The 26678-nt window shown below is 47.8% G+C and overlaps 1 protein-coding gene across 3 annotated transcripts in view; it reads left to right on the forward strand.

Annotated features, from left to right (window-relative positions):
• CLGN (calmegin) overlaps positions 1-26678 on the forward strand; it is a 510795-nt gene that overhangs the window by 302586 nt on the left and 181531 nt on the right. For all 3 annotated transcript variants that reach the window (XM_069630884.1, XM_069630885.1, XM_069630886.1), the window contains one exon: positions 21738-21854. In XM_069630884.1, coding sequence (XP_069486985.1) covers positions 21738-21854 — 117 coding nt within the window. The remainder of the gene's footprint in view (positions 1-21737; positions 21855-26678) is intronic.

Consider the following 26678-nt stretch of genomic DNA (forward strand, 5'->3'; position numbering starts at 1 on the left):
CTCAGCAAACAGAAGAAAAATTGGTAAAACTGAAAGGTAAAATACAGCAGCGCCATGTTAAAATGCCTTAGCTTCTCATGTTTTACAAACATGCTTCAGCAAATTCAAAATGCTTTTACAACATTTTATACCACAGTCGTTAATTGCACTCACGCTAGATTATATATCAATATGGTATGAACATACATTTTCACAGATTGTAACAAAATGTAACTTAAGACATTACGTGACAGAAAATCATTAACATATGCTAGATTGCCCTATTTGATTGGAAGTAAGTGCATAATGAACAATTTTGAAATGCACCCTCCCCCCACCCGCAAAAAAACAGTGTCTCCGGTTATGAGCAGGGATCCCAATACATTCACACGTTTTGGTATGATACAAGCTAAAAGGTGTGCATGACCCACACAAAGGTTGTACAACTGGTGTGACTGCTTCACGGGTCTCTGCCTTCCTTACTATGAACATCCATACACAGGTTCTTCTAAAAAATGTGTTTCAACAGTGAGATTAAATGAGTTGCCCAGGATCACACAGCTTAGTTAAGTGGGGAAGCCAGGATGTTAGCCCTGTCTGCAATTTTGATATTTCAGCTCCAGGTCCTGTTTGTAGAAATGTATGTGTAACATTGGCAAAATATTGTACTTTGGGTTTAAGGTGGCCATTTCCCTGGCTCGACCTGTGTTTGGCCCATTGAGCCAGGCCAGACCCCCTAACTCGGCCCTAGCTCGGCCCTCCTCACGAATTCCCTAGCTCTCCCAGCTCTAGTGTTTCAAAGCGAAACTGATCATCAGTGTGAAATGCAGGGCCTGGGAATGCAGCGTAAAGTGATAAGAATTGCCTGTCCAGATTTCTGTGAAGATAAGATAGGAAATTATCTGAAACACGTTCATTAATAAGGGCGCAAGAGAAAGCAACGCTCCAGAAACAAAAGGCATTCTGTTCTCCCGTAAAAAATAAATAACTACCATTACAAACAAAAGAAACATATGTGATATTGTGGAAGATTGTTCTTGCATTTTGGGGCTGAGGTTTCCTATCAACAATACCAATATGCAATTCCGGTTTCGATGAACGCTGACATGTCCATTTCATTATTTGACGTAGCGAGTCATAGTGTTTCAATTAACATACTCCAATTTTTCTTTTGCAGAATTAGGATGAGGTCATCTTTTTTGTATAGGGTCCCGCCTTTCCTGACCCCCGCATCTCAGTAGCTGAGTTCAGCTGCCTCTGCGCGTGGTGTGGACTTGCACACTTCCTGGCCGACAGGGTACTCCTATATCCCACCGGTGGATTGTGGTCTCATTCGTATTAATCCCCCCACCCCCCCAAGTGCCGAGGGACATTATTTGCGCCCATATCCTTCTTCGATCAGGTCCTACTTACTTAGGACACGGCTCAGAGGCTCATGTTCTCAGGCGTAGGCCTGGGTATCACGTGGGGCTGGGTCCTGACTACAACCCAATAGGATCGTAACCATGATCACACTCTTTCCCACCTTCGCGCGGCAGGATAGCACTGTAGCATGGTGGTCTCAGAGAACCTGGGGGCTTCTGGCCTTAGCTGCATAGGCCTATGCCAGGCTATGAGTGAGGGAGACCAGGCTCTAGCTCTCAGTGGGCTGAGTACGCCCATCCACCGGTCAGTGAAGTCTCACTTCTTCCACCTTGCCCACCACTGGTGGCCTGCACTGCATGTGAGAGCGATATTTGGACACAGCGCTTTTCTCCTCACCAGAAATAGCTGTTTCATCGCTACATATTGCTACTATCCTGCGCTTCAAGTTTCCCTACGATGCGCTTGATGCAGCCATGCAAGGCGCTCGCTACCATTTTGCCATTTGGTGTCTTCTAGTCATTCAGCCAGGAGTTGCCATGCCTCCAACTGCACATGCATGCTCTGACCGCAGTGCACAGCTGAGCATAGGCTCATAACCCTTTGAGTGTGCATCACCGACCGGCGGTTTGGCTCTATTTGACCTAAAACATTTGATTGCATTTATTTGACCTTTTTTCGGTCTAAAATGAAGGGGGGGAACCCCCGCAAACCCTCCACTCCCCCTCAACCTAATCTATACCCTTGCCCACCCCCATATATATATTTTTAATTAAATTTGACCGAAAAAAAGGTAAAATAAATTCGATCAAATGTTTTAGGTCAAATGTTTTTAGGTCAATTATGCTAATACCGGTTAGAACACTCGCTCTGGAAAGGAGCTGCCCCTTTGTACAGCACTCTCTCCGTTGCTGGCCAGCTACGTGTGTGCTTTATAACCACTGGAACTGTTGTTGGATCCTCCCTACCAATGGCCTATTATTAATTTTCATCCGCCAACTATGAATTATAGTAATGCTTTGTGCAACATCTAGCGATACAAATGATTGCTTCCAAGTAAAGTGCTAATAAGGTCTCCATTGCAGTTTAGACTATTAACAATATACACATGACACAGCAGGTGCTTTAAACCTGATGTGTACATTCAGGCGGGGCAGTGCTAGCCTATATGAACTGCCTGAGACCATACAATGCTATCATCAGCCTAAACCTGCACTGCTTTGAGCGCATCCATTGGGCTGCTTTCGGCTGAAAAATCTCATCATTTGAAGTACTGCAAGTTAGAAAGTATGTGTGAAAATCCAAGTGGGGCAATGTTCAAGCTGCACTGTGCCTCACTTCCAGCGTCTTCCTTCCTAAAGTCTGTATGACAAGTTGTGTTATATGCCTCGCTACCCGATAGTACTGCCTTGTGAGATGCTGGTTTGATGTTAGATGTATTTAAGCAGCCCATCCATCTTCTATGAAAAATTAAAAAAATAAAGGAGAACACTAGTAGTTAGGTGGGAACACAACTCCCACGGCTGCTCCCATTTTCAAGTTCAGTGTTCAAACCTCTGCACTATCAATGCTCTGGCTTCAGTGCGTATTCAAGAGTGCATGCACTTAGTAAAAGAGCAGTTTTCCATAACACGCTGGGTACCATCACACCTCTGATTCCATGTATGAAAGAGCTTGCATTATTATGTTACAATGTCATCTTCTCCATAACGGAAGCTAGGATTTGATATATATGTAAATCAGATGGAATTTATTTGGCTTAAATGCATGTGAACATGTCACTTTGGAGAGTCCATAGCATGTCTGAAGGTCATGCCATGGCCGAAGAGGAAGATATCACTCACCATTATTCCAGGTTATGGTCAATGATAACTTGGGAGGGTTCATAGCCAGTGAACAATTTCTGTGTCATGGGGAGGAAGTGGGCATGGCAAAAATGACTCCTGGCCATGGCCATATTTACAACAAGGCCAATTAGCAGCAGATTGCCTGAGGCGCAGCATTTTATTTGCAATTTACTGGTTGTCATTTTTTTAAACATAAAGCCAATTTTGTTTCTCCCAGTCTGGCCAATCCACTGCACTGCACTTTTGAGCTGTTAGCAGTCATTCCACTCTGACAGCTAAAGTTTTTATTGGCCAAACTTGTATATACGCTTGACATCTTCAAAAGCTTTATTTTTAGAGTGGCTTTTGTAAAACAAAAGAAATAAAAAGGAAACTCGTACCAAACCCAGCGTGCTTTAGGTATTCAGTGATTCAGTCATACAACTCTCACAGACATATACGACAATTATTAAGCTCTGTGGTCATTCTTATCTTCCCAAAATCCACTTTAATATGCAAAACAGCCAAAACCACATTGGTTTTATTGGTGCCACTTCACATTATCTTTGGAGTTCTTTCTACTCAATACACACATGCACAGTGTTAACCAATCACATTTATATTCAATACATGACATGCATTTTCTAAACCACTGCACAAATGTGGGTTTTCTCTTCAGAAAGGTAAAGGTTAAAAACGATGCATCATTTTACAATATTAAACTCATGCCTATGCTTAAGTCAAGCAGAGAGGACCAACAGGTGGCATTAAAATGATGTTCAGAAGCAAGCACTCATTCCCCTCCCCGGCACCACATTTCAGAGGTCTGTGGCTGCCCAAAAGGTGCAACCATGAAATAGATCATAGAGAAGTTAAAATGGCGAAGAGTAAATCTGAATGCGGAAGAGCATCAAGAAACCTGTGAAAGGATACCCAAAGCCATAGAAGGGTGAGAACATAACCTGTGTACTGAAGGTACACACTGTTCCACAGCTGTAAAGGTGTCCTGTAAAGATATCCATTCAGTCATCTTTACAGAAGCTGCTCAGTGCTAAGCAGGCAAATGGCATCCCTGCTGGGTTTATCATGTGTCTTTGATGACATTCTGCTGAACGCTCAGTACTACCAGAAGAACCAACTGCAAAGTATGTCACACAATGCATAACTGTGATGCTTATAACTCATCTTTACATTAATTATATTTTAAACACAAGGTAGGTCTTTTACTGAGGAACAGTATTTCAAACCGACAGCCGGGCATCTATATCTATACCCACAAATCTCAAAATGTTCCTATGTATTGCACAGTCCAATCAACTCTATACAGTTAACAAACATTTTAAATGATCTTAAACGCAAGCTGTCAAGATCCATAGCTTACACCACACACATAAATGTAATATTGTGCTGGAACGCCCGATCCATTGCTCAATTTTACTCTTGGAGTGTTGGGTATTTTGAACAATTGCACAAACAGCAATGATGTAAACAGTGTGTACCAGTTCATTTGTTATAACAGGTGCCTGCATTGTACAGCAACGAGGAATGCTGTTGCTTCCCACACATGAATGTACACGGTCGCCTTTATCCATTACTCAACCATGAGAATGCACAGTCAAAGATTCCAAGAACCTTCTGCAACTGTTTTGAATCTACTGAGGTGTTTATGCTCAGTCAGAGTTTACAAATTTCAGTTGTGATTTTGACATATTTGAATGGTGTTCCAGCCCAAGGGATTGGAGATACTTCGGTTGCAGTAGGTAACTTGCCTTATTTCCATTTTCCACCCTACTAACACCAGAGCTGTGACCATGAGAAAGGGGTTGAGTTCTTTTAATACAACATTTTTATAAGATGTGCTTGTACCACTTCCATATATTTCATATGTAAACATTACCATTTGACAAGACCGGATCTAGAAATCTAGTTATGTTGCATTAATATTACAGACCAGTCTAGGTGCTTCTCAGAGTGACAGCAGGCAATTTGTGAGAGAAACCAGATATTAGCATCAAAACCAAAATTCCTCATTCCAACCTTCTCTCACTTGTGTCTAGTTGTCAGACAGTGTATGTTCTTATCACTTCCTCTAAAAAATTGTTTTCGGACATAACCGAAAGTAGATAATTAGCTGTAACAATTACCTCTAGCGAGTACACTTAACTATAGAATACAGTATCTTCTCCAAATCTTAGGCAGCAGAGATCTGGGGGGAGGGGAGGGGGTGCATGCACTTATTTGGGCCTATGGCAGCAGAAAGCATAAATATGCCACTGGTCATGGCCACGGGCATGGCCATTCCCCCAATGGGTGGCTTAAGGGGGGAGAGGTGAAGGCCCCGCCATGACTAAAATGCCCAGTGGGCATGGCCATTTGTCTCTTCAGGTGAACAGGAGGGTTCTGTACTGTTAGAAGTAGCCAGTCGCCTACTAGAGACCTCATGGGGTCTTGGTTGCTAACAGTGAAAAACCTGCAGGCATGCCGGTTGTTCAGCGTCCCTACCGGCAGAGACGGAGTGACCCGGTCCAGAAATAAAAGTGCCGGTGTTGTTACCGGCACCTTTATTTTCAGACTGGGTCACTCGTAATGGTTGAAAATATTTTTATTGGAAAACCTTTTAAGCAAAAAAAAAAGAAATTAAATCCAAGTAATGGACATAGTCAATACAGTCGATGATATATTTGTGCAAAAGTAGAAAACCATAATAGAGCAATGTCATAAATGTAAAAACATTGAAATTGATATTCCCTAACCACCCAGACTCTCCACATCAAACACACCTAAACATACAACCTGCACATGATAAAAACAAAGTGCAAAAATGGAATATGTGCAAAACATAGTTAGTGACAGTATCTAATCCTGTCCAGGCTAAACTGCTGATTCAGTTGAATGCAGTTGTTTAACAACCATGTGGCGAACTACTATGCCCTTCAGGGAGCACAATGTACATAAAACAAGTTTAGAATAAGGAATCCATCGAACTTTTGAAGTCCAGTGGCGAAATCGAGTTTCGGCAAACTAGATGCGATAACTTCAATCGGGGCCAAAACCAACATCAACGACAGAAAGGGAATAGATGGCGAGTAAACTGTTGCAGGATATAGTGCATTTGAAAACTCATATCTTGCGTATTTCATGTCGCACTGTAAGGAGAATCTATGGAGATTCACGCGGGCCATGAACGCAAAGTGTTGGTAGACGGCAAGTGCTGCGGGCAACTCTCAGTTGCCAGATTGACAACCAAATTGGTACCACCCTCACAATCCCAACAACATACCTTCACTCTCTCCAAACATGGCAAAGGTCTTTTCCAGTTCCTCCTCCGCGTGTTTCAAACTCCTCTCTCGTCTATTGGTCTTCCCCCAACCTCACCTAAACAATGCTGGCTCTGCTGGCTCTTTACAGCCCTTCTTGTCCTGTCCAGGATGCTCCCTGTGCTCCCATTGGGCACCCGAGTCAGTTGCTTCCTTGTGCCAATCTCTGTCTAAGATACTTACAACCCCCTCCAATCTCCCCTCCTTGTAAGTTGGTATTTCCTGAGGAAGACTTTAGAAGGGCCCCTTAACCCGCCTTCTTTTCAGTCTCCATTTCATTCCACTCTGCCATGCAGTGACTGTGGTAGTTTGTCCTCTGGTTCTTTCCTGTAACAAGTATGTCAATGTCCACCAAGGCTTTGGGGAGTGTCTATGGTCTCTCATAGAGATGTGGTGCTCTCTGCTGGTTCAGCCCCACCACTGCTGCTCCACTGCTCCCCTTTTGTATGCATGGGCTGCTTGTAGTAGGTGTTTGGGCTCCCATTTGGCTCCTGAATGTGGAAGCCTATCCCATTTCAATTTGGGTAAGCAGTCCTTTCCTCCTGTTCTAAGCCAGGTCTTGTCCATTGGGCCTAAGGGACTTGTAGTCCTAATGGTTTATGTGTGCGCAGGAGTCTGAGAAGTCCGGTGCATTATGGCAGCTGTAGTGTCTCGAGAACTACCTGAAAAAGAAGAGAAGGCAACCTGGCCAGGACAGAGGCTGATAGACATTGGGCCAGAGAATGTGGCACCAATATACAGACATGTTTCCATGAATAACTGGGAGCCAGGGACAGGGGTCCCCCTTAAGTCCCCACCCAATCTCCGGGGTAGATCTTGCACTAGTATTGCCCTTTCAGGCAGCCTACCCCAGATTTAGAGGGGTCCTTGACCCCCTTCGACAGGTTGGTCTATATGAACCAGTCACATGGAATAATAGCTGGCACTTTTAAAACTCACTGATATGTATGAAACATTATATTTGTTTTTACTTGAACTGTCTAATAAATGTAGCATTGAAAATCAATGTAAACTTTAAACATCTGAACACAGAAACCAATTCACAACAAGTCTTCTCCACTTCCATGTATCCTGGAACACACAAGTTGGGAAAACACCCACAATCTTCAGGTGCACTGATTCACTAAATCTGCATGCATACATGGTAGTGCACACACAGATTTACTGATTGGAAGCAGTGCATACACAGAATAAGTTCACAGGGTGTGCCAGAGGAAGGACTGCCCAGTTTAAATGACATCACTGATTCACAGATGGATACACTCTTTCCGCTCTGCCTGGACTCCCCTGTCAGAAATCAGGCACTGCAGAATGCACAATGCTACCACGGCCCTGTTCAAGACACCTGACAATATTTCCATGCCCCAAAGAGAAGCGCTCACACTAGGCATTAGCATTTCTATTCAGAATTTTAATTTGGGGCCATCAAAGTGAGGTGCAAATTTAAAAATGTGATTTGACTTTACAGACCATATTATGCCTGTCACCACAAATGTGCTTGCTGACCCCAAAACTGTAGGCTAAAGCATAACTAAGTGTTGGGAATTGCTTGACACCTAGGTATGGTGCCATGGTCATCCCTGCATCCTTCCCCTCACCAGTCCCTTACCAAAATCAGCCACTTGTAAGAGCTGTGGTTGCAGATATAGAAGTGGCAAAGACCCCCTCACAATCAGTTCTTTGTGAATTGGCCCTACAGATCTTTTCAAAATCCCTAAAAAATATGAAACATGAAAACACGCACCTCCTATCCTTTGGATTGCTCTTCCTGGACATTTCCAAATCCTGCTAACCTATACTAACAGTCTAAAATTGCCTATTTTCTAATCAGGAGGCTGTGGGAGAGAGGAGAAGCCACCAGCTTTGTGATGGGAGCCCTGGAGGTGGGAAAAGGGAGATTAGCCAGATCCTCGTTCCCTTCCCAATCTCTTGTGTCAAAGTTCAGCCTTAGGAGTAACACAAGTGCATAGCGATCATCGCATGAGGGTGGCCAGGGAACCCAACTGCAGCTGAGGGACAGCAAGAACACAGAGGCATTAGCTCAGGACAAAGTACAGAGAGGTGAACGGGAGGCTAGTGAACCCGCTCTTGCTAGGAGAGGATGCCAGAGCAGGCAAGGCAGCATGAGAACCCACTCATACTACTGGATTCATTCTTACCAGCAGATGCCAACCATGGGAATATCTGGTGGCTTGAAAACTGCCTGAGAAAAGGAATATGTGGGTGCCATTCCACCCACAGGAACATGGAGCACGAGTGCAGAGACATGGAGCTACCTTAAGAGAGCGTCCTGATTTCCTGATTTCAATTGCCCTCTGCCTGTGCGATCCACTCCAATCATGAAATTAACAAACATGAAAACTTCATAATACGAGAAGAGCAAAAGTGGAGAAGGAAACACATAAGGAGAAGTCAGAACTAAGAGACCCTGACCCATAGGAGATGTGAGGACAAGAGTCAGATTTCACCAATCATCGGATTTATTAAGGCACTTCAGGGGTCTAACCCAGTATTAGGTGTGTTGTTTAAGTCTGTGCATCCTCCATTTTGTGCTGTTATTTAGTGTTTTTTGGGAATTTAGAACTCAGGTGTGCCTTTAAATCTGTGCACTGATCATCTTCCACTGCACACCTCCTCCTGTGCCAGCCGGCTACTAGGCCACTTGGTGAGTTTCCAGTGCACTGTGCAACTCCCCTGTCTTCCTCTCGCTCCTCCATTACACCCATGGCACTCTCTATGTCTCCTATTTACTCCAACTGCTATTCTGTCACCTATCCTACCTCTCTCACGAAGTCTGGAAGAAAAAAGCTGAAAAAAGCTCTGCTGGACTTTAATCCAGGCCTACCTATTGCTGACACTGCTACATCAATGCCACTTCCAGGCAGACTATCACGGACATTCTCTTCTCTGTCCCCTCTCCTGACCTATGGACTCCACATCTGGTCTCCACTCTTTCCCCTTTCTCCTCCTCGTCTTTTAATGGTGGCACTAGGTGGGAAGTACTCCTGGCCTACTTTTCATCATCTAGGTTTATCATTAAAGGCATGGTCTAGTAAAAATTTTTATTTAAAAAATAGATAGGCAACATAAAAAAAAAATACTAGCATTCTCTTTTTGAAAACTTCCTATGTAAAATTTTGAGCTATTTAAGCTCAAAATTCGCAAAAGCAAGCACATGGGCGCATCCATTTTGTGAAATGGAGGCCCTCCTGTGCTGGCTTTTGCTTTTGTGGCACTAATGAAGGAAAAGCCAGCCAGCTGTAGTAAACAAAAGCTACCGCTGGGTGGCTTTCCCTTCATTAGTTCTGTACACGGAGGACGGGGACCGGAGGCCAGAGCAGAAAAGCTGCAGCTGAATCTCGGTAAGTGCTATTTATTTTTTTTTAAAAAAATAAGCACTAGCTGCTTTTTTTTTTCTAAGTTTTCCGGGCTGGAGGAGCCCGGAAAACTTAGAAATAAAACCGCAGCTTTAAAAACATTGTATTTATGTTTGCGGTCGCTTTTGAAGCGACCGCAAACATAAATACAACGTTATTGTGTTGGAAAACGCTGCGGTTTTTCTTTCCAAGTAAACTCGGAAAGAAAAACCGCAGCGTTTTCCAACACAACCGCGTTGTTTCTGCCTGAATCTGCTTTCCCATTTGGGGCTCTCGGGCTTCCCACGGGGAGCCCGAGAGCCCCAAATGGGAAAGCAGATTCAGGCAGAAACAACGCAGCATTGCGGAAAACAACCGCGTTGTTTCTGCCTGAATCTGCTTTCCCATTTGGCCCGGAGCCCGAGAGCCCCAAATGGGAAAGCAGATTCAGGCAGAAACAACGCAGCATTGCGGAAAACAACCGCGTTGTTTCTGCCTGAATCTGCTTTCCCATTTGGCCCGGAGCCCGAGAGCCCCAAATGGGAAAGCAGATTCAGGCAGAAACAACGCGCCATTGCGGAAAACAACCGCGTTGTTTCTGCCTGAATCTGCTTTCCCATTTGGGGCTCTCGGGCTCCCCACAGGGAGCCCGAAAGCCCCAAATGGGAAAGCAGATTCAGGCAGAAACAACGCAGCATTTAGCATTTCCCATTTGGGTCTCTGAGAGCCCCAAATGGGAAATCAGCTGTAGGTAGAAACACTACGCGGCATGTAAACATAACCGCGTTGTGTTTCTGCCTGCTGTGGCTTTCACAACTGTGTCGATCACTTGTGGCACAACTGTGAAAATACCCTTTGTTGTATGTTTCTAATTTTGTGTTGTGTACACCGTTTTTGTTTAAACAAACACCCGGGTTGAAGAACAGCCTCGGGCAGCACTTATCTGAGTTACTTGTGTCACCAACTTCCTATACTCTTATGTGCTTGTCACTAGGGTACTCATCCTCCACATCCTGATGAGGGTGCACAACTGCACTTCCCTATGTTTTTATATTGAAATCTGTCCGTTATAGCTTTCGTGCTTAGCGAAAGTTTGTAATAATTTAAGACACTGGTTTTTGAGATTGAAATAAATATGTCCAAAAACTGTGGATTGTTGTGAGGATCTCTCATCCTGATTATTTTTGTTATCAATCTCTGACAAACTGGCCTGCCGCCTGCTCCAGAGGCCATATCGCTTCTCTATCCTCCCTAAAAAGCGGACCACATCCAAACCCGCATCTCCAGAGCCACTACCAACATGGAAGAACTTTTCAAAATCTGCAAGGAACTTGCCAATCCAGCCACCTCTCTCCTCCTTTCCCCGGCTCTCTGCACCACTCTGGCCTCCCATTTCACATAAAAAGCTCACGTCATCCTGTCCTCACTCTCCTCCACTCCCATCCCCACTCCCTTGCCTGCCCCCTGCCTCCCTTGGCTCCTCTCCTTCCATCCCCTTCACTCTCCTCCCTCCTGCCCATTGCATCAGATAAGATCTCTGAAGTGGTCCGCTCTATGAAGGTCTCCTCCAAACAGGTGCTCCCCTGCTCCTCCAGAACCATTAAAGACATCTCCTTTCTCGCCCCAGCTCTTGCTGACTTCTGTAACCGCTGGTTCACCACTGACTCTTTCCCTTTATCCCGCAAGCACTCCCTTGTGCACCCTGTCTTAAAAAAGCTGTCTGCTGACCCCTCCTGCCTGGCTAACTACCACCCTATTTCCACTAACCCCTTCCTGGGTAAACTTTTGGAGAAGCTGACACTCAACACTAATCTTGTTAGTTGCCTCCATGACCATCAATTTGGATTCCGGGCATCCAGAGGCACGGAAACTGCTCTCCTGAACACCCATGAAACCATGCTCACAAATCTCGACTCCAACTCTCCCGCTGTTCTCATTCTCCTTGATCTCTCCTCTGCTTTTTACACGGTTAACCATTCCATCCTCATAAAACGACTATGTGACACCCTCTGCATCACTGACCAGGCACTGGATTGGCTGAACTCCTTTCTCACTAACGCCCTTCCCAATTGCAATTGGGCCCTTTCTCCTCCACCATCTCACTCTCTACCTGTGGTGTCCCCCAGGGCTCTATCCTATCACCTTGGCTCTTCAATATCTATCTTGCTCCTCTTGCTCACCTGATTTCCTCCTTCTCTCCTCATTTCTAGAATTATGCCAATGACACACAGATTTCCTTCAAACTTCCCTCTACTACTTCCTCTTCCTCCTCTCTGATCCCAGACTGTCTGTCCACCATTAAGGCATGGTGGTCAGCTAACGATCTCTGCCTCAATGCCAGTAAGACGGAGATCCTTCTGATTGGGACACCTGTGCCCTCTTTTCCTCCTGCCCTCTAGCCACCCTCTGTGGGTCCTCTGCCCTGACCATCTTATGAGGCCAAAAACCTTGGGGTCATCTTCGATTCCACTCCCTCCTTCAACCTTCAAATCATGGACCTTACTAACAAGTTACACTTCCAGCTCCACCTCCTCAGAGGCATTCGCCCTTTCCTCACCTTCTCCCAGAAGCTCAATGTCACCAGAGCTGTCGTCCTCTCCAGGCTGGACTACTGCAACAGCCTCTTTCTCAATCTCTCTCTTTTCTCCCTGCGCCCCCTCCAGCTAATCCAGAATAGGGCTGCAGACTTATCCTTGGTCTCAAGCCCAGGGACCGTAACTCTCCAGCCCTAAAACCTCTCCACTGGCTCCTGGTGGCTGCAAGTATCCAACTCAAGACCCTCTGCATCATCCACAGGGCCTTCTGGGGCCTGGGTCTACGCTATCTCCAACTTCCTTTCCCTAAATACTTGTTTGCTAGAGACCTATGCTCCTCTAATTCCAACTATTTGACTGTCAAAGGCTTCTCCAAGCAGAGAGGGGGGCAGGTCTCTCTCCTCGTCTGGTGACTCCCTTTGGAACAGCCTCCCTGCCCATCTCAGTCTTGAGCCGGACCTTCTCAAGTTCCAGAACCTGCTCAAAACTCTGCTTTTCTCTACCTCTGTCCCTCTTTCCCTTCCCTGCTAATCACCCCACTGCCACTGTGACTGGTGGCCTGATCCTCATGAATCTCACAGGATTCCATGCCTTCCTTCCCAGTCGATACCAGCTCCCCCCTAACTGCTGCACTGCCGTTGCAGGCCCCAACTTGGCGGCTCCACACACACCCATGCCACTTGCCCTAACCACTTGCCCTAGCACTTAGCCGGAGGTTCTCCTCCTTGGCTCCCATTAGCACTTCCCACTCGGGCCCTCAACCAGTACTTGCCCACTCCTCTTCTCCCTGTCCTCCCCCGTCCCTATCTCCTGCACTTCTCTCTCTGCACTTGCAGCAGATGCGGAACACTTGACCATTTTGCAAGGAAACGTCGAGCTCCTGCACCGGCCACTCCATCTAGAGGCCAGGTGAAACAGAGGGTTGACAGCCAACGGTCAAAGCAGACAGTCGCCCAGTTATCACTAACAGAGATGGAGGAACATGTTGATGAGGACGCAGATGAAGAAGATGCATTCTTTGTATCCTGCGTTCTGGAGGTTGGACAAAAGAGCAAACCCCACCCTAAATGTATTGTGCAAATTGCTGGAAAGGATGTTCCTGTCCTCATTGACACAGGTGCCTCTGTGAATGTTTTAGCTTTCTCACAGTACAAGGACTTGGGTGGCCCCTCTGCTTATCGTTGACGGCGGTATGCATTTTCTGTTTTGGCAGATGGAGGTCTCTATCTTTGGAGAATGTGTTTGCCACAAAGGTACATCATGGACAGATGGCTATCAAAGCATGATTATTATTGACAAAAGTGAGCGAGGTGAAGCTCCTTGGCTGTGCCGCAGCTGATGCCCTGCGGACAGTTCATTTTGCACTCAGAGTTTACGTAGAAGACGTGCAGTCACTCTTTGCCCGTTTCCAGGGTGTATTTCACGGCATTGGAAGTATTAAGGGTGACCCAGGGCGTCTCCATTTTGACAAGACCATCCAGCCCATGGTACTTAAGCATTGATGCATCCCGTTCCATGTCAGGGGTCAGGTCGAGAAAGAGCTTGAGAAGCTTGTCCAGCTAGATATCCTTGAGCCCGTGGGGGGGACCTACCTGGTCGGTCTCACCAATTGTAATAGCGTGAAAACCAAAGCAACCCGATGCTGTACGCATCTGTGTGGATATGCGCCTGTCCAACAAAGCAGTAAGGAGGGAACGTCATCTGACACCTACGATTGATGAAATTGTAGCGTACCTACAAGGTGCTGTATTCTTTACAAAACATGGCTTACGGGCTGGGTATCACCAGCTGGTGCTGCACACGGAGTCAAGATACATAATGACTTTCACCACACACAAAGGTATGTACCACTATAAACGTCTTAACTTTGGCATTTCCTCTGCTGCCGAGATCTTTGAAAATGCAATACGAGGTACGTTGGAAGTGGTACAATGGGCGCTGAACATTAGCAATGACATCCTGGCCTTTGCACAGTCTGAGACTGAACACTTGGAACGATTGGAGATGGTCCTGACCAGGATACAGCAATTGGACCTTACTCTTCACAGAGACAAATGCAGTTTCTTACAACAGAAGATAGAGTTCTTATGCTTCATTTTGTAGTCGAGTGAGGTATCAGAAGATCCTGTGAAAGTCTGAGACATTAAGATCGCAAGACCACCAGAGAATGTATCCGAAGTCTGCAGTTTCCTGGGCATGATGACATATTTTGTCAGAACCGCTCCACAGCTCACAAAAAATGACACACTATGGTAATGGACATCAGTGAAACAGGCCACTTTTGACACCATGGAAGAAGTGTTAACTGCTGATACCACAATGGCATTCTTCATCCCTGGGTTATCATTTGAACGAGTCGCGGATGCAAGCTTGTTTGGTTTGGACACTGTGCTCACCCAGCGTGGCAGCAAGGGAGAGGTGAGACAAATCACCTATGCCAGTAGGGCCCTTTCGGAAACACAGCAGCGCTATTCTCAAACGGAGAATGAGGCTCTAGCTGTGCTCTAGAGTTTCTGGCGATTCCACCTGTACATTTCTGGCAAACCAATGACTGTTGTTATGGACCACAAGCCACATCTGCAAAAACACCGGCCTGCATCGAGAGGTGAAAACTAGCATTGCTGGAATACAACACCATATGGTAGTGGCAGCGCAGACAATGCTGATGCCTACATCTCCCGGCACCCTGCATCAAAAGAAAATTTTGCCAGTACAGAACAGAGATTGATGGCGAATTCTGTCAGAATGGTGTCCAAGAGCAATGTCCCCAACTCCATATCCATTGACGAAATACAGCTAGCCTCCTCTGAAGATGAGTACTTCGAGATGATGCAGGAGGCGATCACCAGAAGTGAATGGAAATGGACACTAATGAAGCTAGACAGGTGCACTGAATGGATCAAGAAATCGCTAGAACAGATATAACGCGTCAAAGGAGAGCTCACGTTTACAGATGATGGGCTAGTGCTGAGAGAGTCCCGGACAGTTATTCCGGCAAACCTATCGCCAAGGTCATAGTGCTAGCGCACAAGTAACATCAAGGATCTGCATAAACAAAGGCACACCTACGTATGAAGGTGTGGTTCCCTGGGTTGGAAGACAGGGTGAACAACTACATACGAGGATGTATATGGGGTCAGGCAGCAAGCCCAGTGCACAAGGATCCTGGCAAGTTGTTCGTGTTGATTTTGGGTCCACCACATGGGATGAGCATTTCCTTGTCATGGTAGACCAGTGGTCCAGGTACCCAGAGGTGGAATTTGTGCCCTCCACGCGACTCTTGGATGTCATCCCAAGTCATGGAAAAGATTTTCGCAACCCATGGCCTACCTGAAGTGATCTGCTCTGACAATGGAGCTCCGTTTCAAAGCAAATGATTTGCAGTGGTCATGCAGATTCTTGGGACTCGCCACAGTAAAATAACACAAGTGTGGCGATGGGCCAACGATGATGCAGAGAGGCTCATGAGAAAGCTAAACAAAGTATTCTGTATAGCTCAAGGCCAGGGGAAGAGCTTTAAAGGCATGGTCTAGTAAAACATTTTATTTAAAAAATAGATAGGCAACATTAAAAAAAAATACTAGCATTCTCTTTTTGAAAACTTCCTATGTAAACTTTTGAGCTATTCAAGCTCAAAATTCGCAAAAGCAAGCACATGGGCACATCCATTTTGTGAAATGGAGGCCCTCCTGTGCGGCTTTTGCTTTTGCGGCACTAATGAAGGAAAAGCCAGCCAGCTGTAGTAAACAAAAGCTACCGCTGGGTGGCTTTCCCTTCATTAGTGCTGTACGCGGAGGACGGGGACCGGAGGCCATAGCAGGAAAGCTGCAGCTGAATCTCGGTAAGTGCTATTTATTTATTTTTTTAAAATAAGCACTAGCTGCGTTTTTTTTCTAAGTTTTCCGTGCTGGAGGAGCCCGGAAAACTTAGAAATAAAACCGCAGCTTTAAAAACGTTGTATTTATGTTTGCGGTCGCTTTTGAAGCGACCGCAAACATAAATACAACGTTATTGTGTTGGAAAACGCTGCGGTTTTTCTTTCCAAGTTTCTCAGGCTGGAGCCTGAGAAACTCGGAAAGAAAAACTGCAGCGTTTTCCAACACAACCGCGTTGTTTCTGCCTGAATCTGCTTTCCCATTTGGCGCTCTCGGGCTTCCCACGGGGAGCCCGAGAGCCCCAAATGGGAAAGCAGATTCAGGCAGTAACAACGCAGCATTGCGGAAAACAACCGCGTTGTTTCTGCCTGAATCTGCTTTCCCATTTGGCCCGGAGCCCGAGAGCCCCAAATGGGAAAGCAGATTCAGGCAGAAACAACGCAGCATTGCGGAAAACAACCGCGTTGTTTCTGCCTGAATCTGCTTTCCCATTTGGCCCGGAGCCCGAGAGCCCCAAATCGGAAAGCAGATTCAGGCAGAAACAACGCAGCATTGCGGAAAACAACCGCGTTGTTTCTGCCTGAATCTGCTTTCCCATTTGGGGCTCTCGGGCTCTCGATCCCGAGAGCCCCAAATGGGAAAGCAGATTCAGGCCGAAACAACGCAGCATTTAGCATTTCCCATTTGGGTCTCTCGGGCTCCCCATAGGGAGCCCGAGAGACCCAAATGGGAAATCAGCTGTAGGTAGAAACACTACGGGGCACGTAAACATAACCGCGTTGTGTTTCTGCCTGCTGTGGCTTTCACTTTGGGTCTCCGGTGCTCCCCTGGTTGTGTTGGAAAACGCTGCGGGTTTTCTTTCCGAGTTTCTCAGGCTCCTCCGAGCCGGAGGAGCCTGAGAAACATGGAAAGAAAAACCGCAGCGTTTTCCAACACAATAACGTTGTATTTATGTTTGCGGTCGCTTCAAAAGCGACTGCAAACATAAATACAACGTTTTTAAAGCTGCGGTTTTATTTCTAAGTTTTCCGGGCTCCTCCAGCCCGGAAAACTTAGAAAAAAAAACACAGCTAGTGCTTATTTTTAAAAAAAAAATAAATAGCACTTACCGAGATTCAGCTGCAGCTTTCCTGCTCTGGTCTCGGGTCCCCGTCCTCCGCGTACAGCACTAATGAAGGGAAAGCCACCCAGCGGTAGCTTTTGTTTACTACAGCTGGCTGGCTTTTCCTTCATTAGTGCCGCAAAAGCAAAAGCCAGCACAGGAGGGCCTCCATTTCACAAAATGGATGCGCCCATGTGCTTGCTTTTGCGAATTTTGAGCTTAAATAGCTCAACATTTTACATAGGAAGTTTTAAAAAAGAGAATGCTAGTATTTTTTTTATGTTGCCTATCTATTTTTTAAATAACATTTTTTACTACACCATGCCTTTAAGAGGGCAGTATATCAATTCCTCATAGAATACCGCACCACTCTGCACTGCTCAAGCGGGTTGACCAGGAGTGGTCAAGCTCCAATGAGAGGGAAAATGTGCCAAGCAGACTACATGAATATCGGCTGGCGATTGGTGAGGCTGTATTGGTAAAGTCAAGGAACACCTTGCCAAAGTTAGATTTGACCTATGAACCTGACCCTCTACGTGTGGTCGATGTGAAAGGGTTAATGGTGACAGCCTCTGATTGGTGCAACCAGTGGTGGAAATGGAAATAATTTGGAGGGGGATGCCACAAGGGCCATGCTGGGGGTGTAGCTTGGAGGAGGGGATGGAGCTCCGAGGAGGCAGAGTTCAGAGGGGGCAGAGCTGGCATTTAACCTCCCATCAAAGGAAATGTTCAAAATAATAATTTTAAAATGGCGTAATTTCTTTCATGCTGCGTTTCCAAACTCGCCACTGTATAGCAATTCCACTTCAACCACTTCCATGGCAGTGATGCGCCCAAAATATGTTATCATTACCACTTGAAAATCGCTTTGGGGGGCCATCACCTGATGAGGTGTGAAGGGAAGCAGCAAGCAAAATGTTGCACTTTAAGCAACATTATACATAAACATGTGAAACAAAACACACCTAAGTGTCCCAAATTAACCAGCTTTCCTTGCAACCAATCCTTATCATATGTAGGAAAGTAGAAAGGAAAGTGAAAGAACTCTCCCTTCATATTGAAAGTGAAAAGAAAAAAGCCATCACCACCGAAGAATGAAACAAACTAAATTGCTCTGTGCACCTGCACAGCACACCTACCAGTGGCTGTTTAGTGCGGTTACTGAGCCTTGCGACCTCTGTGGTCTCACTTGCGACCTCTCGCCCTGTGGCCATGTGGCTCTTTAATTCTGGAGTGGCTAGCTTTCTTGTTCAGGCTCCCTAAAAAAGAAGAAAAATAAGAACATGGGGACCACAAGTCTAACACTTTCAGCACTGAACCTAAATAAGAAAGAATAGGAATGCCAAAAAATGTGTCTTTCTGGAATTCTATACAATAATTGCTAGACTCATTAAAGGTTTATTTCAGGCACACTTCAGGGGGTGAGTCACTGATAGTCTGTTCGCAAATGCCTCCACTCAGCCTTTCATCCTTCTGAGGTCGATAAATGGGTACCAACACAGGTTGGGTGATATTGGGTGTATATTTCTTGTATGTAAAGCGCTTAAGCTTAAGTGCTATATAATAACACATCATTTTCATTTGGTCATGGACTTCTGCTTGCAATCACAGTAATTTGGTAATATGGGCCTATACACACTGATCTTAATGATACATATGGCGATCCATTCAGGTATGAAATGGACATCACATTGTAGTGATATCGTAACCATATTTTTCGTAGTGTACAATGCTATGTGATGCCACTTCCTGTTTTGTCAATGGGTGAAAGGTCGTGTTCCATCGCTTCCCAGGATATCACTTTGGGGTGGGGTAAATGACAACACTTCCTGTGATGTCATCAGGGGGTCAAGGGTCGTTTGATGTCACTTCCGCTACCCCTGGCATTTTGGTGAAATGACGTCCCTGCCTTCACGGGGCAAAAGCCTTCTTAAAATCACACAGAGCAGAGTCACAAAAAGCCCTACACATTCACCTGAGACAGCAAAGATTCAAATCTGGCCTCTGAAAAATGCAGCACATCAGATAAGAAGATATGAAAACAAGAAAACACACCAGAGTAAGACCAAGGAAGCAGGTGTAAAATAAAACTGGAATTATATGTAAAGCACCCGAGGGGAGAGGGCTCAAAATGAGTAAAATGGCAAACTAAAAAAATGTATTGCAGCTGAACTCAGCTGAAGAGAAAAGACAGCCAGAAAAACGAAGACAAATAAAGAGTCGGAGTAAAACCAGGTCTAGAAATTGAATTTTAAAAAGTGTGTGAGCCCGCGAAAGTGGTGGCTTGGTGATCTAATATCTGCGAGCGCACTATACACACAGGGCAGATTACATGGAATCTGCTCTGTCTGCACAGTGCACTGGCACAGGGCAGAAGAGCCCGCGAAGGTGAGGTCTCGGAGATCTAATCTGCCCTCTGAGAGCGCACTGTGCAGATAGAGTAATCTGCTCTGTGTGTACAGTGTGCTCTCACATGGCAGAATAGATCACTGAGCCCGCACCTCCCCGAGCTCAGTAGTGTTATCTCCGGAGATGCTAGCATGGCGTTGTTTACCAGTGACTGGAGCGGCGAGTCTGGTAGCAAGTAGAACGGTGGCTCCAGAAGGATAATGGTGGCAGTGGCTCCAGAAGAAGGTTGATTTCGATGGCGACCATCCTTAAGAAGTCCATCCGACTGGCTTGGTCTCCTGCTGGGTGATATACGTAGGGGGCAGAGCCAGAAGAGCACTCATGGTGCCAATGTGTGGCTCCGCCCCACCACACCATACTGTAGCGGGCGAGCGCGTTGTTTTTTTAAACAATCGATGGCAGAGCGCTAATGACATGGGTTGTTTGGGGCTGTGACTGACTGTATCCCGAGATCCGGCTGCACATCCAATGCCGGATCTCGGAGCTGGCGAGAGCCGGCCCTTTGGTCAGTGCTGGGCGTGACACTGTAACTAGGAATTCATCCTTCTTCAAGAAATTCTCTGCATTGGAAGAAGATCCAGTGGAGGACTCACCAATAGGGATCCCTTCATACAATGAAAGGAGCCATGTGGAAAAGGAACTGATCGATGACCCGGAAACTGCAGAAGAGGAGCTGCTCTTGAGTCGTGCAGAGGTCATGGGCTGCGCTGGTGATATGCTGTGACCACAAAGGTACCCGTCAGGGAGTCGCAAGGACCCCCTGCATACCTGAAGGGCTATGTGTTAAATGGATAACCGTATGAGGTTGAGGACTTAATTACAACTGTTTTTCTGGCTCTAGTTATGCTTGTTGAATTCACTTTCTCCTGTTTGTATGTTGTTATGAAAAAGGAGGTGTTTGGTGGAGTTCCCTTTATGAGTCACCATCATGACAGCGCCATGACCGTGCCCTAACGCAGACACGTGCGCCAGTACGGCGGCAGACTCAGTAACACAGAGCCCTGTGTCTGTGTTCATCATTAGAGTACATGGGCCCTCTGTGATCACCCCCCCCACCCTGCCCCCGCACATAACAGGGGCCCTTTTCAAAATGATGTTTATCATCCCATCCCCTATGAGTCTGCAGTATGGTGCATAGATTACATTGGCAATGTTTCCAGGGCACAAGGCGAGGGACCCGTGACGTGGGTGGACGGCGTCAATCACTTTTTGAGAGGGCAGAACCATTCACCCTGCGTGTGTAAGAAAGAAATAAAAACATAATAACAGGCTGTGGCCGGGAATGAAACCCTGACTTCCTATGTCTGAAACAAGATGCTTAACAACTAGACCAGGAGAATTATTAGCTGTGGAGTTCTAAAATGTCTCATATTGAAATCTCACTAGATAGGACTTGTTATGTTAGAGGTTCCTTGATTTGAAAGATGAGTACATTTTATACTTAAGGAGCGAGGTAATATAAAAATCTGTTCTCTTCACAAATGCTTTTTTTTATCTTGTGTGGTTATTTCAATCATGAAAGAGAAGCTGAATGGTATTTCCATATTTCACGTTGACGTCCCGTGACGTCCCTTCCCAATGCGCGTCAGAGTCCCTCCCCTTGTTTTTTAGGACTTGACATGTTTCCGAATTCAAACTCCAGTGCGTGATTTGCTTGGGTTTATCATTTTTCTTACTAAAAAATGTCCTTGTAATTTAATTTGTTTACACTGCAGATCCTTGTGTTCACAATGAGGCTGTCATGCCTCCCCCTGTGTCTCCCCCAACTTTTGATATCTCCCACCCTTGTTTAGGCTATAATCAAAAAACTGTTTTCCTGACCCTTTGGAAATACGCATGTATCTTGCTGCTTGCCATGTTTTGTAGCATGGTTTGTGCTGTGATGCCCTCAATACACATACTGCTCTTCCTATTGTGCTAACACTACGCTGTCCGTGTGGAAAAGTGCTAACACTGGAGGTTTTCTGTTTCTCCTAGCCTGGCATTTTCAGTCAGTTGCTGATGGCTGCAAATGAAAATCCCTGGTTGTGGACTGTGTATTCGGGAGCAACGGTTCCTGTTGGATTCCTCGTGTATTTCTTCTGGCCAGGAAAGGTAAGACGGTCGTTTTTGTTCCTGTTAATTTACATTTTTTTATAGGTGTAACTGCAGGACCTTTGCTTGACATCACTGCCCTCTAGCGGCTGAAAATCAGTAGCACTAGCTGCTCTTTTTGTTGTCCCGCATTTGCTGGCTCTAGCCACCTATGTGCGAAAGCATTGCTATACGAAAACAGAGAAGCAGTGGTTCTGAGAGCAGTGGTCACCATGGTAACGCCAAATGCTCCGCTTACGAATTTTCCGAGTCACAGAATGTTTATTTCGGTGTCCTGGGATCATTTCAACCAGTGAGGAAACGTTCACTAATTTTACCAATCTGGTGTCCCATTCAAAATCACGTGTTTTCACCTTATTCAGGCAGTGTAGTGATCCTACCTCTGCTGGCTGGTTACCCCGCCCCTTTGCTCTGCAGCTCCCTCCCATCATGGCATTCAGAAGGCCCGTGGAGACATGAAGTGACAGCTCTCCGTGTCTGCAGAGGGCCTTTCACAGCCTCGTGCACTCCAATCGCATTGTAGCATGTGTGGGAGGGATGGCAGGTGTTGGGGGTTTGTCCTGACCCCCATCTGTAGCCGTAAGCCCCAAGGACTCACACCACACACGTCCTTCGGTCTCGGGCTTCCTGGTCGCACTGACGCGGCCGGGAACGCTCCCTCTATTTATGCTGCATGCGGCAGCGTGCAATGTCACGCCGCCTCATGTGCGTCCCTTCAAGGGGCAGCGCAACACTCCTCCTTTTTCGGGAGGAACAACAAGAAATATTTTAGTAATACACACTGCAAATCAAACAACTCTTTTTAACTCAACACTTCAAACAGTTTCCCCACACACCCCTTTATTATCAACCACCCGGGTCCCCTTACTCAACAATCCCCGGACTCAGGTCAATCAGACAAATGTCCCAGCACGTTATCGCTGAGGTAATCGGGTTTCCCTCGCCCAGCCCTCTGGGGGTACCTCCCGCTTACCTCCGGCACGGGTAGTCTCTCTGCCGGCGTTCCCCTGACAGGGCACTCAGGTGTGCTGGAGGGGCCTCCTCTGTCGTCAGGCATCTCCATTAAGTCCGGTTCCTGGGGTGGGTCAGTTCTCGGGTCCCCCAGCTTCTTGAAGAAGCTGACATTCCAGGTAACAGCGGACCTTCCGTCCGAGGCAGTCACCATAGACCCCTTGACGGCCACAACGTCCAACGGCTCCGGCTCGTAAGGAATGGAGAGTTTTCAATGGGGGTGTCTGCTGCGGATGAGGACCTCGTCACCTGGCTCCAGCCGCTGCGGGCGGAGCCCTCTTCGCACGTTCTCCTGCTCGATCCTCAACTGCCGGTCCACCTCGACCTGTTGGTTGTCGATCACCCCCGGCTCCTTCTCCCCAACCTTGGGTATCAGACCCCTCGGGCAGCGCTTGAACAAAGCCTCAGCCAGAGCCACCCCCGTGGACGCATGCGGGGGGGTGCGGTACACCCACAGAAACGGATAGAGGGCTCTCTGGAGGGACTGTCCCTGGCCTTGGGCGATCCTGAATGTCTTGTTCAGTGTCCTCATTAACCTTTCAGCTTCACCATTTGCCCTCGGCCACAAGGGGATTATCTTCCGATGCTGTACCCCGCAGCTCTCCAACAACTCCGAGAACCGTTCACTCTGGAAGGGCGCCCCATTGTCAGAGCACAGCGTGTGGGGGAACCCATGGGCCGAAAACACCTTCTCCACGTCCACCACCACATGTTCGAAGGCCACTGAGTCCACAAACTCCACCTCCGGATACCTTGAGTATTCATCGACGATCACTAGGAAGTGAGTGCCCATGGTTGTTGATCCAAAGTCTGCATGGACCACTTCCCAGGGTCGTGTGCCCCGAGGCATTGCCTCAATGGCGGGTTCTCACTGTAGGGGAGATGCAGCTTGACACCAGACACAGGCAGCCACAAAATCATCCACCTTCCTCTCCATTTCAGGGAACCAAATCTTCAGTCGTAGCCTGGCCTTGGTCTTTGCCGCGCCCTGGTGTTCATGGTGGGCGAGGGTGATCACATCCTTTACCTTGGACTGAGGGACTACTATCCGGTCCCCTCTGAGAAGCAGGCCCGACGCCGAGAATGACAGTTCCACCCTGACCTTCCACAGCTGCTCCAGTCCTGTCTTGGCCTCTTGAGTCCGCCCGCCAAGGATTCCAGCACCGACTTCCATGAGCCTTGCTGCATGGAGTGCTTTAGGATTTGGAAGCACTCATCTTCGGCAGCAGCAGCCTCCAGCTCGGCCAGGGGCATTGCATTGGGCGTGGCCGCCTCCACCACCATTCGGACATGATCATCGGCCTCCTCAGCACATGCGACCCCGTACTCCAGAAGAGCGAGCATCCACCGCTCGATCCTCGCCGGTGGTTTCGAGGATGACCCTGCGAGAATGGGAAGCAGGGGTTTATGGTCCGTCATGACCGTCACCGGGCGCCCCAGGACATAGAGCCTGAAGTGCCTGCAGCCCCAGAGAAGCGCCAGCGCCTCGTGCTCGATCTGTGACTATAATTTGCTCCATTTCAGACAGCGCCTTGCTGGCGTAGGCCCTTGGACAGACACCCCCGTCATGATCTAGCTGAGTTAGCACGGCGCCCAGGCCAAATGGGCTGGCGTCCACGATGACCTCCGATGGTAAGGCCGGGTCGAAAAACGCCATGGTGTCCTCAGCCGTCAGCACACCCTTGGTGTACTCGAACGCCGCCTGCTCAAGCGGGCCCCACTGCCAGGTGGATTCCTTCTTTGTCAGGGCCCTGAGGGGTTCAGACCTGGAGGCGAGATTTTGAATGAATCTCCCACAGTAAGTGACCATGCCGAGAAAGCTGCTCACATCGGACACCGACTCGGGTGGCTGTGCCTTCTTGATGTCCTGGACCTTCCTGGGATCCGGCGACACACCACCCTCTTTGAAAACAAAGCCAAAGAACTCGATGGAAGGGCGCAAGAACTCACATTTTCCCCTGTGAAGGGTGAGACCAAGTGACTGAAGTCTCTCGAATGTCTTTGCCAGCCTCCGTAGGTGGTCCACCTCTGTCCTCGCGAACACCAAAATATCATCACTAATGTTCAGAATGCCCTCCAGGTCTGCGAGGGCGCCTCAGATGATATTCTGGAAAACATCCCCTGCCGAGGACACTCCGAAGCTAAGTCTTTTGTAGCGGTAGAGTCCCCAGTGCGTGGTGAACGTGGTGATGTACATAGATTCTGGGTGGTGGACCACCTGATGATAGCCCGCCCAGAGGTCCAGCTTGAAAAAGAAACAAGCCCCTTGCACCTCCGCATGGTGTCATCAATGGTTGGAGTGAGGTGCCCCTCCCTCTTAATGGCCTTGTTCGGCAGCCTCATATCAACAAGATACGGACAGAGTCAGGTTGGTTGGGCTTCCTTGCCACGACAGTCGGGGACACCCAGGTGGTCGGGCCCTCCACCTTCTCAATTATGTCGAGGTTGTCCAGTTCCCTGTCCACCTGCTCACGAAAGTGGAATGGAACCCTGCGGTGTTTCAGGGTGATGGGCTGCACTGACTCGTCAATATGCAACCTCACCGGGTCACCAGCCATCTGTCTGATTCCATTAAAGAGAGCGGCATACTTATCGAGCAGGTCGTTAATGTCCTCCAGGTACACGGAGTATGCAAAACTGACAATGCCGAGGGCCTCAGCTGCGGCGCAGCTCAACAGAGTGTTCGTGCTTACTGGCATTACGTAGAACCGGGCAGTGATCTGTGAGCCATCATGCTCCACCTTCGCCACAAATGCCCCATCAAGTGGGATGGGTTCCAGCCCCCCAAAAGCAAAAATGCAAGCTTTCGGTGTGACTAGCTTGGGGGGCGCGTCCATGGCATCATAATGTTCCCAGGCCATCACATTGACTGACGCCCCCGTGTCTACCAGGACCGGGACTGGCGAGTGGTTGACCTCCACCACACATCTCGGCTGTCTCCTGTTCTTCCCCCTCAGGACTCCCACACTGGAGACAAAGATAATGTTTTGTTCCTCCTCTTCGTCTGCCTCCTCCACCTGGGTCTCTTCCTCACCCTGGTCCACCTAGGCAACATTCGGGGGATGTTTCTGGCGCAGGAACCCGGACCGGGTCGGGCCTCTCGGCACCATCTCAGGCAGGGCTGCCTTGCACACCCGAGAAAAATGATCAGGCAGGCTGCACCTACCACATGTCCTTCCCGCCGCCGGACACTCAGTCGGGTGGGGAAGATCGTAAGATTCACCCGCTATTCCAGCTCTGTCACGGGGTCCCACCCCAGGTCTTCTGAAGCCTCTTCCACCTCGCCACATGGCACACACCTCCTCAGACTTGACTGAGCGGGACCCCGCCTCCATCCGGGCTGCTCGAGCTTCAGCCACCTCGTGACACCGGCCTAGTTCAAGGATGCGGGGCAGTGCGAGGCCCGGCTCTCTCAGGACCTGTCTTCTGAGTTTGCTCGAGGAGCACGCCTGGATCAGCATAGTTCGTATCATGTCCTCTGCGTTGCCCCACGCACATGCCAACGAGAGGTGCCTGAGGCGTCCATCAAAGGTGTCCAGCGTTTCATCTTCCTTTTGTTTTGCAGAGAGCATTACAAATCTTTCATAGTCCGAGTTGGCAAGGGGCAGAAAATGCCTGGAGGGCAGTCTTTGCCGCATTATAGGAGCCATCCCCTGGTGGAAGCGACTCAAATATCTCCTGGACCGAAAGCCCCGCCGAATACAGCATAGTCGCCAGCCTGCTGTCATCATCCGTCACCTGTGCGGCCCTAAAGTACATATCGAGGCGATCAACCCACCTCTTCCATCAGGGCCCAATGCTGGATGGCGGGCC

Source organism: Ambystoma mexicanum, chromosome 6q, assembly GCF_040938575.1.
Source record: "Ambystoma mexicanum isolate Mex_15411 chromosome 6q, UKY_AmexF1_1, whole genome shotgun sequence".
NCBI lineage: Eukaryota > Metazoa > Chordata > Amphibia > Caudata > Ambystomatidae > Ambystoma > Ambystoma mexicanum.